The sequence below is a fragment of the Thamnophis elegans genome, chromosome Z (genome assembly GCF_009769535.1).
Source record: "Thamnophis elegans isolate rThaEle1 chromosome Z, rThaEle1.pri, whole genome shotgun sequence".
Taxonomy (NCBI): domain Eukaryota; kingdom Metazoa; phylum Chordata; class Lepidosauria; order Squamata; family Colubridae; genus Thamnophis; species Thamnophis elegans.
In genome coordinates, this window is record NC_045558.1 from 45,967,252 (window position 1) to 45,985,210 (window position 17,959).

The following is a 17,959-nucleotide window of genomic DNA, read 5'->3' on the forward strand; positions in this document are numbered from 1 at the left end:
CCTTTTTCTGTCAGCGTCTCACACCTCCCCAAAAAGAGATTCCCTCGTTGCGTGGCGTCTCCCAGATAAAATGCACCACTTGGGTTGGCCCTGTTAACTGGAGAGAGAAAGGGACGGTGTTTTTTTTTTTAAAACCAAAATGCTTCGGCAGTGAAGCCCTTTCACAGAACAAAGCAGAAGAAGGGAGGGGTGTGTGTGTGTGTGAAAACGGAGCCACAGCCGCGCCGCCGCCTCCTCCCCTTCCCTTCCTGCCAGACTTCCAAGCCCAGAGAAGGCGAGGGGCTGCAGAATCCGGGCTTCCTCTCACCTCCTGCTTCTTCCTGGTCGCTTCGCCCATAGCCAGGGGTGGGGTTTTCACGAAGGCGTCCCGAAACCCAAGCATTTTTTTTCCTATTGAATTTCAAGATCTCTCCCTTGAGTTGAGTTCCTCCAACCCCTCCCCAGCTCGCCCAGGCTTTCTCCTCCGATTGGTTTTAATGGGTAGGTCCGATGGAATAGCGCTAATGTAATGTTTGCCGATGGCTTACTCATTGCGGGTTATATAAGTGGGTGGGGTATACGGGAAACATTTTACACGATCTTGAAAATCTGCAGGTTATTCGCGTGGGCGGGTTATTTGCGTGGGCGGGTTATATGGGTGAAAATACGGTACACGTGTTGTCATTCATTTCCCTTATCCTACTGATGCCTGTAATAACATTGGAAGATATGGGCGAAAGAAAAGACTTTATTATTATTATTGGTTATATTTTGCAGAAACAAGTATTAAGCATATTTTGCTAAAGCAATCAAGTGCATTTTCACATGCATGCTTATGTTTTATATTGTCTGTTGCCTTTTACTTTATGCAATAAATATCCTGCACATTTTAGAAGCAAATCTTTCCTTTTTTTATAGTTTAATACCATCCTTATCCTATAAGTATGATCAGAATTTAGATGAACCTGAAGACAGTTGTTCTCTAAAGACTTGATTTGTATCAGAAACAAAGGTGCAGGTACACATAACTGAGAAAAGGGCATTACAAAGTTTTAAATAAATTTGCAATGAATCCATGTGTCAGACTTTGGAAACTGATATTAAATAAATTTCAAAAAGTTTTAAACAATATCAGATATGAATGGTCAAATATGCTACATTTTTTAGCAGTGGTAGAATTATTATCCATAAAGAAAAATTAAAGGAAATAGCCACAATAGTCATGAAACAAATGTTACAGTACACATGCATCTACAATTGTGAGAGATACATTTAACAGCTATATTTTAAAAAAATGTATCATTGGACTATAGCAACAGAAGGGGAAATTATAAATAATTAACAATTTGTAAAATAATGTTACAATTACCATTAAAAATTATGCAACCAAACAACGTAGTTACTGAACAGTCAATCAAATCTTTATTGGGTCATAAACATGCACATGCTCTGGAAATTGTTCTGTGTGCATGTGCAGAACAATTTGCAGTGAACTGCGCATGCCGAGTCACTAAAATCCAACATGCCAGTGTTAGATTTTAGTGATGGCAATGAAGGAACTGGTTCGGGGGTGTGTCAGGCCTGGGTTGGTTCTGCAACCCAGTCCAAAATTCCACTACTGGTTCGGCCAAACTGGGCCGAACCGACAGCAACCTACCTCTGACTTCAACTCTTCTCATCCACCTATAACTCCATCACTCTATGCCCTTTTGGCCACCCTCTTGTCTTACCAATTTTCTAGTGGCCATTTTCATAATAGTAATCTAAAAGCAAAGATGTCTCAAATAGAGAAAAAAGAAGCTGTCCCCCCCCCCCTTATTATACTTTTGTGATTTTGACAGTTTTATTTTAATAGTTCTAGATAGCTTCAGTCATAACACATTTCACTCCATGGCAACTAAACATTATAGTCTGATTCTTTATTTTATGTTTTGTTATGTAAGATCTACTAGTATTTAAAAATAAATAACAAGCATTCCCATGCAGGACCAGTCTCTTTAACTGGCTTAATATGAATTTATATCAAAGCACTTTCATCCAAAGTAAAATTGATAAAAATAAAAATAGAAAAAAAGATTACCCTCTTGTCCATTTTAAAACCTTCTTACATTTTCTCTTAATTAATCTTTTTGTAAATAATTCTCATATCTTTAAATCAAAGTCTTTTTTTTCCTCGTTTTTCCTGTAATCTCAAAAGAAGACTTAACTCACTGCAAGGAGTCTTATTTTTTGCTACAGAGGAAATTTCTCTTGATCTGTAAAGTATTTGCTTCACAAAGTGATTAAGAAATGGGGAAAGCAGACATAATGTTCATATTGGTGCAATCACAGATAGGAGCATAGATAGAATCCCTGGACTCTTTACAACTCATCTCAAAGCAATTGCAAAAACCTTTCTGTTTCTGCAGTTTAATCTCACAATCCCACTTTGATTCAGGTTGTGTTGGCCAGAATCTGCCTTCCAGATAGCATTGTCAACTGCAGTGTCTCTTCAATCCCTTAGGGAGCATCAGCAACCATTATTCTGCACTAGAAGCTTGTCTTTCTTAAAATATCCTTTAATATTTTAAAGGATATTCATTCTATCACAAGTTCTATTCCCAAATCTCTGAAAAGCAGTTTGAAGCCAACCTACATTTCTCTCCATTTTTTACATTCCTAAGAATATTGTGGCTAGGGCTGTGTACACTTAAAAATGCAACCCTATTACTAATTAAAATAGCTAAAGCTAATTAAAGCAACCAATACATTGATTCAGTTCCCAAAAGCAGCTGACTTTATAAAATTGGACAGGTAGTGCTGATTCTGGATTGGTGTGTGAAAGTGCTATACATTTTTTTTCATAAATAGGATTAGGGTTGACTGCAACATTGTAACTTCTCTTTGTTCACTCTTTGATTCTCAGTGGCAAAGTATTGCAGCTAATTTGAGAATTAACTTCATGATGTCAAGCTGGAATACTGCAATGGGCTCTACATGGGGTTGCCCTTGAAGTGCATCCGGCGACTGCAGTTAGTCCAGAATGCAGCCGCGCGAGTGATAGTGGGCGCACCGCGGTTCGCCCATGTTACACCCATCCTCCGCGAGCTGCACTGGCTACCTGTCGGTCTCCGGGTGCGCTTCAGGGTACTGATGACCACCTTTAAAGCACTCCATGGTAGTGGATCTGGGTACTTGAGAGACCGCCTTCTGCCGATTACCTCCCTCCGACCGATTAGATCGCACTGACTGGGCCTCTTCCGAATCCCATCCGCCAGTCAATGTCGACTGGCGACTACACGGAGGAGGGCCTTTTCTGTTGCTGCCCCGACCCTGTGGAACGACCTCCCCGTCGAGATCTGCACCCTCACCACCATCCAGACCTTCTGCGCAGCCCTCAAGACCTGGCTCTCCCATCAGGCCTGGGGATAGGTTCCCAATTTACCCGCCCGAGTGTGGACTGTTGAATGAAAGTTGTGTTTTATTATTTTTCTTTTGTTCACACTTTGTTTGTCTTTTGATATTGCACCCCCTTCCCTGTGATTGTAAGCCACCCTGAGTCCCCTCGGGGAAAAGGGCGGCCTATAAATCTTAATAAAATGACAAAAAATGACAAATGACAGTAGACAGAAAGTACAAGAGATTTAAATTTTATTTTTTTCATGGTTCCTAACATATTAGGGAAATATGTTCTTTTCTATGATAATAGAATTTTTATATATATAGACAAGGGCATGTGATGCACAATTGAATCAGCTTTTTTGGTACCCTTCACCCTTGTTGCATTTGCCTCCAGCCATTATAATGAAAGTATCACCCCTTTTGTAAGTAGATGGAATATTATAGACAATAGCAAGTACATAGTACATAGACAATAGCAAGTTTGCATTATATAAATTATTCCATAATTTTACCCTCTACCTTCCATTTACTCGGTAAATGGCACAAATGTTCTGTACACTTAAATTATATCTCAAAAATATATATCTGTCTACATATTTCATAGTTCCATAAGTACAGCTTAATGCTTTTCATGTAAAATATGTGATTATTTAATGTTTTTCAGTATGTTAATACTTTGTATGCATATTACATATTTAAAAAGAGAGCTAGCATCAGGGTAAACAAGGTCAGGACTTTAATAAACCTGACCTGGTATTTATATTTTCTTGCTCTGTCCCAAGACTTCTAGGTAGTGGTGTTTTAATTATATTGCTATCAACATTATCATTTATTTAATATCCACAGTGTGCCATATCTATGCATAATGAATGAAGCTGTAATTGAACTAAGGAAGCACAGTTATGGAGCCTTGTGATATTAAGGGAGCATTAGCTACATTTAGGCAAATAGGTTGTTTGCATATTTCCATACTTTTGATGCCACCAATTATCTTTCTTATTATTGTGTCATCATTGTCCAATATAAAGTTTTATCAGGAAAAATATTCCAAATCAGAAACTTACAAGATAGCCGAATGTTTAAGATAAGATTCTGACCAATTGATTTATCTTGAAAATTCCAAATTTGTACATGCTCATTAAAGTCAACCCAGTCAGTTTGGTCTAGTAGATCAGGTTTAGGCAAACCAAGTTAGTGACTTAGTCAGACATGCTCTTTCAGCCCTTAAAAGGCCATGACAGCTCGCTTGCATGACTTGTTGTGTAAATCACTAGTTGTCAGACAAATGTTAATGCAACCATATAACAAAAATGAAAAAGAAAACTTGTGCCAATCATGATTACTGCGTAGTTGGAAAGAATATATTTGCTTCATTTTGGTTCATTTTCTATAATAACCTACCAACCATCCATTAATAAATTGGAATAATCATTAAAATCAGATGCAGGTTAAAATGAAATGTGGACTCAGTGCTCAGTTCTGAAAAGATTCAGACCTCATATATTTAGAGATATTGAATTAGTATGCCATCTTTTCTTTCGACAACCTTCACCTTTTTTTCATCAGCTACATTGCAGGAGGTGTAACATGATTTTCTCTATGTGAAAATAGCTAAATTGATTGAATGTGACCACTGCAGAAGAATGAAGATTTGATTCTCTTAATTTCTTTGATAAGAATCTAGCAAACTTGTCTACTTTTCTTGAAGTGGAAATTATGTATCAGAATGTTAGAATAAGATATAATAATTTCTTTATTTTGAGCTAGAAAATATATACATTAATCAAGCTATTTTCTCTTTATATGCCTTTGTATGATATTAACAAAATATTGACCTTTGTGCTTAAAAGAGCCCCTCTGGGACAGTGGTCAGAATACAGAACTGCAGGCTAATGCACTGCTAACTCCAATTTGATTCTAAGCAGTCAAGTTTGACTCAGCCTTCCCTCCTTCCGAGGTTGATAAAATGTAGACCCAGTTTGTTGGGGGCAATATGCTGATTCTCTAAATTGCTTAGAAAGGGCTTTAAAGTCTATGAATGGTATATAAGTCTAAGTGCTATTGCTATTAATTATTGAATGTTAATTATTCTTCATATTAAAAGATCTCCTCTTTGTAAAATATGTCCATGCTACATATCAAATAATGATGTATAGGTTTCCATGTAGCATAAAAGTCTTTGCCTACAATTTCAGAGTACATCATAATGGCCAGAAAACTATTTCAATAGTATGTAAATTTCACAATTTTATAGATCAACGAGGTGTTCATATCCTAGAGGATTTATGCAGACTAGATCTACATTAATAAAACTTGCCAAGTTTTTATCCCATTCCTGCATTCTTTTGGCATTTCTATGCTATAAAAGATGTTGAAATCCTTTTATAATTAATTAGCATGGCCTAAAATTCCTTTTAATCTATTCAGTGTTCCTTTGTGCTTCATGTAATTCATACTGAATTAACTGAGAGAATAAGAAGAAATCCAGGAATAAATTAATTTGAATGTTACAGATGATTTTTAGATAACATTATCATTCACTATAATACAGAGTCTCAGTCATCCATTTATAGAGCAAGCATATGATTTTAATTCTTGTACTAGTATGGAATCTGATTTTGTTTTGACAGCAGTAGCAGCATATAAAAAGCCATCTAACGGATAATAATAGCCATTTTCCATTTAGGAAAGCAAAGAAATGGTTAGTGGAGTCAAACAATGACTTGAATTACATAGCTTGTGGATGCATATTCAGCAAATGAAACCTGTTTAAACATTGTGAATAATTCCAGAAAGAGCTTTTGTATATGTATTGTCAGAATCAAGAAGAGGAGCAGTAGGTTTGGTTTTAAAGGGCTAATAAATGTGTAAGAACCCTATAGCACAATGTAAAAATAATCTGAGTTTATACAGCCTATAGTAGAAGAGTTTGCATCATAAATTACATACTGGATTTTAGAATAGAAAGATTCCTAAATAAATAAACAAACAAACAAACAAACAAATTTAAAATGTTAAAATAAAACAGGCTTAAAAATAAACTGAAGCTATTTGAAATTTTGCAATGGGGAAATAATTTTTCAGCATGATCACTCTTCAACTAGAATCAATGTATGTTTGCTATATGTATGTCCTGTGTCACACAGTAAGGTATGTGCTGTATGTGCTGTATGTCCATACACAGTGAAGTATGTGCTGTATGTGCATACACAGTGAAGTATGTCCTGTGTCAGTAGATATGTGTGAGGTAGATATCCATGAAAAATAGGAATATTGTCATCCTTTGATTGCTTTATTATAAACTGGTATATAGAAATGGAAAATTGGTACAGAGATATTTTACTGCCTAAATTATTGAATAGCAGCAGCGTATATTTGAATGTCCATGGATCAAAAATAAAGACAGCAGAGAAAATGAAAGTCTTCTACCATTTTTACAAAATACGATTCCACTGATCTGATAGCAGGTCAGCTGATTTCTGGGGAATTTACTTTTTCTGATTACATACACCTTTTAGAATGACTGAAGCAAAGAAAAGCTTTGGGGATTATTTGAACCAGAATCTTGAAGATTTGAATCAAAGATCTTATACTTTCAATTTGAGAAAAGAAAGGCAGCTGAAAAGTCTTATGATTAATCCTACAAAACAAGAATGACACAACATTAAAGTTTATTTTAAAAAAAACTTTGAACAGATATGAAAAATCTTTTAAAAGCCAGAAAACATCTTTAGGATGAAATTACTTGTTCACATGGTTTTTGTCAAATAAACAATTCATACATTATAAATATCTATTTCACTAATAAGATCAATTTTCATGACAGAAAGGGATCAATTTTTCCTTTTCTATAGCTATGTTTGTTTATTCGGAACATTTTGGAGAGATTAAAAACTTTTGAGTATTATTGCAAGACAATATACAACTTTCTTTTGTGATGATTATTCAATTCAAAAACTAGTTAAAATCCTACTGACTGTGCAGTAGGCATGTACACGATCATGGCACGTAGACAACAAGCAGTATTGCCTTCAGTTATTTTTCCTGCCCACCCAACTTGGTTTTGTAAAATCTTACTAACTAGCAGGCAACTTTAAATTACTGACATCACTGGGATAGATTATTATTTTATTTGGTAAAGTAACACACTTTGTATGGGGGCTGGCTTTGAATGCTACTTAGGAACTGGAGGTGCTAATTGCTGTAGAGTCCAACTGGTGAGTAAGAACCAACTCAATCTTGTGACAGCTATATCAAGGGACAGTAGAGAAGTTTTGATAAGTTTCCAAGTAAAATTCAAATTGATTTTTATATTCCCTAAATCAGGACTACATTCTTCAATACATAACCTGAAAATGTTAGATGCTCTTCAGAAACAGGACGGTGCTCAGAGCAGGTGTTTCTTAACAGCATTTCCCATTTAATGGATGAGCCTTCCCCAAGAGTCCATTTGATAATACCATAAACACGTTAAGAAAGGATTTTCCAAATGGTTTTTGGAAGTTAGTGTTCCTTTAACTTTCGGTTGGTTATTTGTATTTTATTTTTTCCTATTTATTATAGTTTTTAATTGCATTTTCTGGTTTTAATGCCTTATTATTACAGTAAGCCTGTAATAAGATTCAGTAGTATAAATATACATTCATAAAAATTAAAATCAGTAGTATGGATAGTGTTCTTGGATGCAGGAAAAAATATGTAATTGGTTCAGCAGAGGCATCTGAAAGAATTCTTGCCTAAATCATATTCCCACTTTTCTTATTAACTGGATTAATAGTAATAAGCCATATCCTTTTCATGACTTAAAATGGAATTGCCTCTTCCTCTGCCAAGGTGTCTCAGTGATAGTTTCCTTTTATTTTTAATTTGATGAAAAGTAACTTCGTAAGAAATTTATTGTATCCTATAAAATGACAAAACTTTGCTTTCTGTATATTTGTGATCCTTTTTCAAATATCCATAAAGATCATTCAAAACATTAATATCTTAGTAGCTACTTTGGAATTTCTATATTTTTCAGTTGTGAACAATAACAATAGCAATAGCACTTAGGCTTATATACCGCTTGAAAGTGCTTTACAGCTCTCTCTCTAAGAGGTTTACAGAGTCAGCCTATTGCCCCCAACAATCTGTGTCCTCATTTTACCAACCTTGGAAGGATGGAAGACTGAGTCAGTCTTGAGCTAGTGAGACCCAAACTGCCAAATTGCTGGCAGTTGGTGATAGCAGTTGGTGATAGAATACTGCAGTGCTGTATTCTAACCCCTGCACCACCATGGCTCTAACAAGTGTTTGAAGTACTATAACACTGTACTTTCTTCAACCAGCCACCTTTAAGATGTTTTGACCTGAACTTCTCATTCCTAATCATGAAATATTACTCCTGGTACTATTGGGTTTTGTGGTTTACAGTATCTGGAGGACATCCTCTGGGGAAAGTATGCTGGGCATGGAATAAGCAGGTTATATTTATAAATATTGTACTTTTGTCTTTTTTTACAGATAGCAATTTCATTCTTGCCAATGCTCAAGTGGCTAAAGGATTCCCCATAGTTTACTGTTCTGATGGCTTCTGTGAGCTTTCTGGATTTGCACGAACCGAAGTCATGCAGAAGAGCTGCAGCTGTAAATTTTTATATGGTGCTGAAACAAATGAGCAAATGATTCTCCAAATTGAAAAGTCATTGGAAGAAAAAATGGAATTCAAAGGAGAGATCATGTTTTATAAAAAGAACAGTGAGTATTATTTTCTTAAATATTGTTTACATGGATAGAAATTTAGGAGAAAGATGGTGCTGGCATGTTTTGATAATAATTAGCTACTCCATTAGGTTATAGCTAAGATAAAGTCAAGATATCATCGTATAAATACACTGGTATACTTTATATACATTATTCATATGTAGCTTATTTGAGAAATAAATAACATTAAAATTAAAGTTATAAATTCATTTTACTACCAATGTTCTTACCTGGCCATGAAAATATAAGATAGATAAGAAAATGTATAGCATCACTATTCTTGTCTCTAGTGATGATTCTTTACATATAGTACTATATATCATTTACCAAAGAGACTTAAATGTATTTAATTGATTATTGTAGATGAGTTCAAAATGTTGGAACATAGTAATAAATAATGTAAAACTTTTTTTCTTTTAATTTTAAATCTTGAACTGGTGTAAGGTTGACCTCCTATAATTAGGAAATGTAATAAGCCTAAATAGTATATAAAATAGAAATAAATGTATATTATAGTATGCATTTGTTTATAACATATTCAAAAATATAATTCAGCATGTTTTTATGACTTTTTTAACCTAGTAGGATAGAATCTTGGTTTGACTTTAATCTTTTGCCAGTTGCTTTAAACCAACTAACTTTTCTGAGAAAATAATGCTAGTGTGGAAGTTATATTTCAGTCTATCTGAAGTCTATCAGATTAGGGATGATTGTATAATAGCAATAGCAGTAGACTTATATACCGCTTCATAGGCCTTTCAGGCCTCTCTAAGCGGTTTACAGAGAGTCAGCATATTGCCCCCAACAATCTGGGTCCTCATTTTACCCACCTCGGAAGGATGGAAGGCTGAGTCAACCCTGAGCCGGTGAGATTTGAACCGCTAACCTGCTGATCTAGCAGTAGCCTGCAGTGCTGCATTTAACCACTGCGCCACCTTAGTGGCGCAGTGGTTAAATACTTAGCAAGTATGCCATACTAAGCATACTTAGTATGCTAAGCATACTTAGTATACTAAGCATACTTAGTATACTAAGCATACTTAGTATGCTTCAGATTCATATATTTTTTATCTTCCTGAGTCTTTGAGAATATGATCTGTAATTCCATATAAGTAGTTTTCATCAATAAACAGTTTAAATATATATAATATGCTGGTTAAGGTATAATTTAAGGTATATCAAAATTAATTTTAAAATAATTTAAAATGAAACTTTTGTTAAAACTAAATTAATAGGAGTTGAACTTACATATTGACAATTTCAAATATATAAATCATACCAATTCATAATAAAATGCATTCACACAAATTTCATAAGAATAATTCTAGCCTTATCTTTAATATACCTGGTATAGCATAAACTTCAATAACTTCAATAATTTATTATTCTGGTGTATTATTCTGAAATACAGCACACATAGACTCATGGTTGGTCAAGCAGGATAATAATAAAAGTGAGGTCAGGCAGAAAAATGTGAAGAATATGAAAATAATGACAAATATTTTCACACTGTGGCCAATCACAAAAATTTGGTACTAGGTCATTTACCATTTTAAATTAATTATTACATTATTTGATAAGAAACCTTTGATGCTGTATGGCTTCAAGCACTGTCCTTGAGAATAAAGGATGCCAATTCAATATGCATTAGATTCAATTGCCCCAAATCATAACCAACAAAACCATCATAACCTTGGTTTTGTTGGTAAGCAACACATTTGGAACACATAGGTTGGGGAGGGCAGAATATAGAGACTAGTGAGCCAGGTAGAGCATTTTTTAGATTCAATATAATAAAAATTCACATAAATTCAGATGAGGGCCTAGATTGTTCAGGGCAATATGCAAATAATACTTACATTGCAAAACACTCAGAGAGTTCTGTAAAGCACAATGGAACAGTATATATAAGCATAAATGCTATTACTATATACTTTCTATGCAGATTTCCATGCAGAAATTCATTTTTTATTACCGGTTCTGTGGGTGTGGCTTGGTGGGCGTGGCAGAGGAAGGATACTGTAAAATCTCCATTCCCACCCCACTCTGGGGCTAGTCAAAGGTGGTATTTGCCAGTTCTACGAACTGCTCAAAATTTCTGCTACAGGTTCTCCAGAATCTGCTGAATTTCACCCCTGTTTCTATGTATGTGTAAGGCATGCACAATTATGTTCATACAATATCCCCTGTGTTGGCACTATATTTGCTTCTCTTCTGAAACAGAAAGTAATAGCAATAATGCTATTGAAGCACATGCTTCTGTGGCCTTATATATGGCCAATTGATCCTGAATATAGTAGGCTGCCTTTAAATAGGTGCTAATAAGCCTACATATTGTTAATATGCATAACGTTTATGTATGAGGACATCAGTTATATGTACTTAAAAATATGAAGATGTAGGTTGAATTAAGGTAAAGATGTACTTTTATAAGTTGCTAAGAAAGAGTGGTAGAGAATGGATAATAAGGAAAAAATAGTAATGTTGGAGTGACTTTTAAAAACATTCTGGAAGTTAGTAGAGTTGCAAGAGTCAGAACACTAGATTGGGGAGAACATTGCTTAAAAATCTGGACTTTGAAATAATATTTCTGTGTTTCAGTAAATTCTGACTTTTGAAATCAAAATCAAGGGATCATACTGAAAATAATTAATTGTGTCATATTCAAACTTTATGAAGAAATACATCTGGACAACCTGACAATGGGGAATGTGGTTTGAATATTGTTTCTTAGATGTGCATGTCACCTTTGTCTCCGCTGATGTTTTTCAATAAATGTCCATATCCAGAATTCTGATTATTTTTGGCCGCAAAAGTAGAATTACTATACCAAAGTGATATAAAGAACTACATCAATTTAACTCCGCAGACTCTAGACTACAAATAAAATCTATTTAATTATACCATTTATTAACATATTTAATATTTATATGATGATCTCTTAGCTGTAATATCACTTAATGTAAGATTTTAGAACCAACAAATATGTGACTAACCAGTCTGTGTTTAAAAATGCTCAAAATGATTTATAAAAATAATGTTGCTCTTAAAGAATCTCCTACACAAAACTGGAGATTGTAAAATGAATTATGAGTGCTTGTTTTTAGGGAGCATTTCCTAAAACTTGTGCAAGAAATAAAGCCAGTTTGGAACAAGATTGGATCAAATTAAATATATGACTACTTTGGCCCAGTTTTTAAACAAAAAGCAAGAGAAATAAGTGTCTCTACACTAAAATATTGAAGTATCTTTATCATATAACCATCCTTCCCTATTTTACATAATTTTATTTGAACAACTTTTTAATTTAGAAGTAATTAGACAACTCTATGATCCATTGGGTCATCCTTTGAAAGAGAGATAGTACTGTCTGATGTGGCTAAATTAACAATAACCTTTAGAATTTTCTTTATCCCAATGCTGGATAATCCTATATCAGTATTTCATAAATATAAAAAAGCAATTTAATGGGAAATAAATTTCAATAATAAATCAATATTTACTTACCTAAACAAAACAACCACAGGTGATCAAAAACAAAACAAAACAGTAGGAGCAGAAGTGATTTATGACTTTCTGCCAGATTTCTTATAGACTTTGCTTGTGGGAAGCTGGCAGTATTAGAAACCATGTTTATATCACAGTGGGAACATTTGAATGTCACAATGTTGTGAATAAAACTGATCTAGACATCATGAAAATTTCAATTTCACAGGAAAAATGGGTCCCAGATTTTTAATGCATTCTTTTTTATTATTTTTTTTATTTTTTGAATAGACACAAACAAACAAGACAAAAAAAACACCATAAAATATTCCATTACAAATTATAAAAAGTGTGTCAATTGGTTACAAAGAACTTTCGTGCATCCCTTCCACAGTCATCACCCATAATCCATATAAAATTATATATTTTACATATTTTACATATATATATTACTCTTATCATACCTCATCCTTCATATGACTATAGTTGTTTTAACATCCCTTTATAACAAATATTCCAAAATTCAAAGCAAAACCACATAATGGCATTCCATTGTCTATTTTCAATATCATCCAACAACATTCTATCTTTGTGAAACGTTCTAAATAAAAATTAATTATGTTTGATAACAAAGTTTCTAAACCTCCTTTCTTAATCACTGTTTACAACTTATATCCAATTTCAATATTATAGGCTTTCATACATAACAAAATTTCTAAACTTCCTTTCATGGTCACCATTTAAAAATTTATACCAAAAATTATTTTGTCAAACCAATACATATGTATAAATTATATCATTATCAATTATCTATCTAGCTATATCCATTATCACTTCATTTTTAACATAATGTTCTAATTTTAACTATTTAGCTAGTATTTGTTAATAGTTTTCATTCTGTGTCTTTCCAGTAGCAGTATAGTCTTATTTCTTTTGCCTTATGTGGGCTTAATCTTCTGGTTATTTCCTTAATCTACTTTGTGTGGACTTCTCTTCGCACTTTGTTGCTTGTCTTATAAATTCTCGAAACCCTTCATCAGCTTCTTTAATCAGCTTATCTTTGGTTATCAGTAATGCTTTTGTCAAAGTTCCTCTCCTTAAATCCATCAATTCTTCTCTTTTTTCTCCTTCTATACTTTGAAATCTGGAGTAGAGATCCTTTTCATCTCTCTTCCCTTTCCATGTTCCATTCTTTCCATTTCCAACCATGCACAGATCACTGTCGACATCCACAGTTATCTTGCCTCTTTGTTCATTTCTCCATTGGGTTTTTGAGACTACCTCCACTTTTTCCATTATCTGGCTATCTTCAATTTCATCAAATTTTGCTATATTAACATCTATATTTTCCAATTTCTTCTCAATTCTCTCTGACATTTCTAATAATTTTTGAATTTCAAACATAATCTGTTGTAATGTTATGGTTTCTTCTTGGTATTATATCATTGTCCAATTTATAAACACTGCCACTCTAGTTGGAAAACAAAACTTTGTTTTTCACTTCTCTCTCGCTGCCAAAGAGACATCCAAAGGGCACTTGCATAAACAACTCATCTTATCTCTTTGCAAGCTAAAACCTTTGAAGTGCAAGGTCAAAATGATCAAAGAAAAGAGAGAGAAAAATATTTCCAGAACTCAGCCTCCAACCTCCAAGTGGCAGTATAACTTATTTTCCCTCTGATGTTACTGCTCTCTTTATATTCCTTTTATATCCCCTTTATATTCCAAGCTCTTAAGTAGAACAAAATAAAAAGAAAAAACCCATCCAAGCCAGTATTGTGAAAATTTTAAAAAAAGATATAATCCATAGGTTAAAAAATAGTAGTAGAAGAAAAGCCAATACTTTCATTTTAAAAAGTAGGAAGTGTTTGCAAAACTTCCATCCATAGAAGACAATTTTTTAAAAAGGATAACACACTGTCCAAAATAGCTTAAATTCACCACTTATTTTCTTTTCTTTTCTTTACAAGTTTGATTTGTTTTTAATCTTTTTTGGGCAGTCCTTTTTGTAAAAATAAAATTTGCTCACCAGATGGAAACATTTTCTTTTGGATCAATCAGGGACTTTGCGGTGTCTCTGAGATCAGCAAGACGTACTCTTCCCTGTCACCATCTCTTCGAGACAGTTTAGGTCCAGATGGACCACCCAGTAGTAAAAGTATTGGCTGCGATCTCAGAGCTCCAAGATCGCATGTCCATATCGTTGCGACATCAGCTCCCTTCACCTCAGATTTTTAATGCATTCTTTAAGCTAGCAGATTTTAGGTACCTTTATTCAAAATTTGTTGTTTGAGTTAATGTGACAATACAAATATACAAATAAAAATAAGTTTTTGCAGTATATAGGTAACCATGTCTTACAGATATGACTTTCATCTACTAGTAGAATCTCCATCCATATGTTTATTTAACAGCCCAAACTGACCCATTTATAATCAGATATTTCTTCATGCCTCCTTTGTCAGATTCTCTAGCAAAGAACTGGTATTTTTTTTTCTCAGAAATGTTCTGTGATACTGACATTTTTCTACAACGGAGATTGTCTATACTGTACTTCTGACTTTCTGACTCCTTTGATAAGCTTGAACCTTCCAAGGGCAGATACAGAAACTCCAGTCCAATTTCTTAAATTATTGTGTATTATGCATGTACATATAGACACCACTAGGACAGTTCACTTCCAATATCTCGTATCTATTTCTGCCAAACTATATGAAACATGGCATTTGTAGACAGCAATGTGTCCTAGATAATTCCCTAGTGGCTTACAAGAATTCCTATTCTCACTTTTAAAAAATATTACTTTATTTTTGAAATATTTAGCACCTGGTGAATTTTTTTTAAGTGAATTAAACTTTGTGCTACATTAAACAAAATTTGGATCTTATTTTTACTATTGAACATATTTTTTTTTAATTACAGTTTTGGAATTCAGCAATTTGCCACTGATTTTCAGTGGCAAACTTGTGGGTTTAGTGGCAGTCTTGTAGTTTAAAAATAGAAGTGTAGGTTCACTGACTCTACTCCATCCTCACCCAAATTTTGTACTGGAAAACTTTCAATATAATATAATGCAATATCTGTTTATCTCCAATATTCCTTTTCTCTGCCTAGTTAAAGAAAAAAAGAATCCTTCTTCTCACTTAATTTATTTACTTTGATGAATTAGAGAACAAAGTTTATGTATATGCAGCTTACATTATTTTTTAATTTTTAAAACATTCCTAACAGAAAATTAATAAAATAAAACCATTCAAAAATTTAAATTTCCTTCCCCAAAGAAAAAGGAAATTTAAAAAATTAACCCGAATCAAGGTCAAAATATATCTAAGAAAGAAAAGAAAAGATTACATTATGTGTTATATTTAAATCATAGTCACTATTCAAAATATTATTGTAAAATATCATAAAACCTGAGATAGTAGCACACATTGCTGCATCTTTTAATTAGTAGAAAATGCTTCCTTTTCCAAGAAATGTAGATTACACGTTTCCAACAGCCATTTTCTACCATCTGGAATAACATCACATATCTAATTTCTCCATATGATTCTTTTAGTTTATACTCATATGTCAAATAAACAGTGTTTATATTCCAAAGCTTTGGTATATAGTGCATTTTTAACTTTTAATTTTTTTCCTATTCATTGCCTAAATACACTATTTATATTAAATCTACTTATATAATGCCCTGAAAAGATACATAAATTGTTTGCTTGGAAAATTGGATTTAATGTTTGATACCTTCAGACTTATTTTAGCTTCAGTTATAGGCTGAAATAAGAATTTACCCAGTAGAATTCTTGTTTGGCCTAACTTAAAAATTATTATTCAGTAATACTATATTTTGACAGTATTGTATCCCATGTTGCAAGATATACTGTATTTTGAAATTATGTCATACATAACTTTGTGTGCTTTACCCATGAATAAAATTATACTAAAATAACATAATGTGAAATAAAACTAGCTAGTAATGTTTGAGAAGGATTAAATTAGACATTGGGTAAGAATATGACCATGATAATTATCATGCGATATTGGAAGTATAATTCTGCTTGTCAATATCTATAGTTGTCTACTCAAATTGTTTTGTCTATTTCACCTTTTTCTTTTTAATCTACTTTCATATTATGTATGGTTTGTTTATAACAATATTGCTAGTTTAGATTGCTATTAGATTGCTAATACTTAAATGGGACTATATGGTTGCTGATATTTCTGTAACACTGAAAATTACATTATTACTTTATTTAATACAACAAAATAAAAGGGAATCTTTGTATGGTGGAATTGAAAATTTTGGACTTTTTTCTTTCACTGGAGGGTTTGGGCTTTGGCTTTTCAGGAGCAAAATGGCATCTTTTTGAGAGTTAAGAAGGAAGATACATTAAAGCTTTCTAAAGCTTAAAGCACCAGTTTTGCTACTTAAGACCAACAAACACAGAAAAGAATTCAGAAACGTGATCCTACCCATTCTAATAATATCCCATTACCAGGCAGTATACATTCTTCAGTCATCCATCAATATCAGGAACATGAAGCAATGGGTCCATTTTAAAGTACTTGCCCTCTACTTGCAGTTTCCCATAATAAGATTTCATTTCGTTGAACTGTCTTCTCATTCTTTTGTCAGTAGTCACTGTATTTAGGAAAGAGTACTGGAAAAAATGACTTAACAACTAGTCTTTACACTTTTGACCATCATGGTATCCCTGTGATCGCATGACCATGTGATTTGGATGCTTGGCAAATAGCATGTATTTATTATGGTTGCAGAGTCCCAGAATGTTTATAATTCTTCCTGTTTTATACTTGCATGTTAACACCACCACATTCTCTTATGAAACAAACAGAATTTGGGTCACAATGAGGCAAAGTTGCTTTCATCATTTTAATAAAGGTGCTAGACTCCTGTGGATGCTTTGGGTGTAACCAATTCACAGATATGGAAGATTCTATAGATCACATCTCTGTTTCAGTTTTCACAAATCCTCACTGTTATATTGTTTGTCTCTTTGACCTCTTATTCACTACAACACTGATCCCTCAAATCCAGTCCACTGGTAGGAACTGACCTAATTTGAATGGCCTTGCCTTGCACATTAACTGAGAGTGTCTCTTTAATTTTAAAGATTGTACAGATTTTAAAAACACAGATTGATCATATATGACCTAATCATATCTAGTGGTCTCTTGGTTGAAAAGAATTCAGTTCAATGCTGGTTCAATTCTAATGCAATGATACTATGATTTTGTATGGTATTAATTTTTTATAATTTATTATATTTTACTTTTTGAATATACTTATTCATCAATATTTAAGCATATTTTGAATCTGAAGATTTTATTGTGTTGAGGTGTGGAAAAA

General features: G+C 33.3%; 1 protein-coding gene across 1 annotated transcript in view; it reads left to right on the forward strand.

The window, feature by feature from the left end:
• KCNH8 (potassium voltage-gated channel subfamily H member 8) overlaps nucleotides 1-17,959 on the forward strand; it is a 215,977-nt gene that overhangs the window by 87,189 nt on the left and 110,829 nt on the right. The window contains exon 2 of the mRNA XM_032237738.1: nucleotides 8,863-9,096. Coding sequence (XP_032093629.1) covers nucleotides 8,863-9,096 — 234 coding nt within the window. The remainder of the gene's footprint in view (nucleotides 1-8,862; nucleotides 9,097-17,959) is intronic.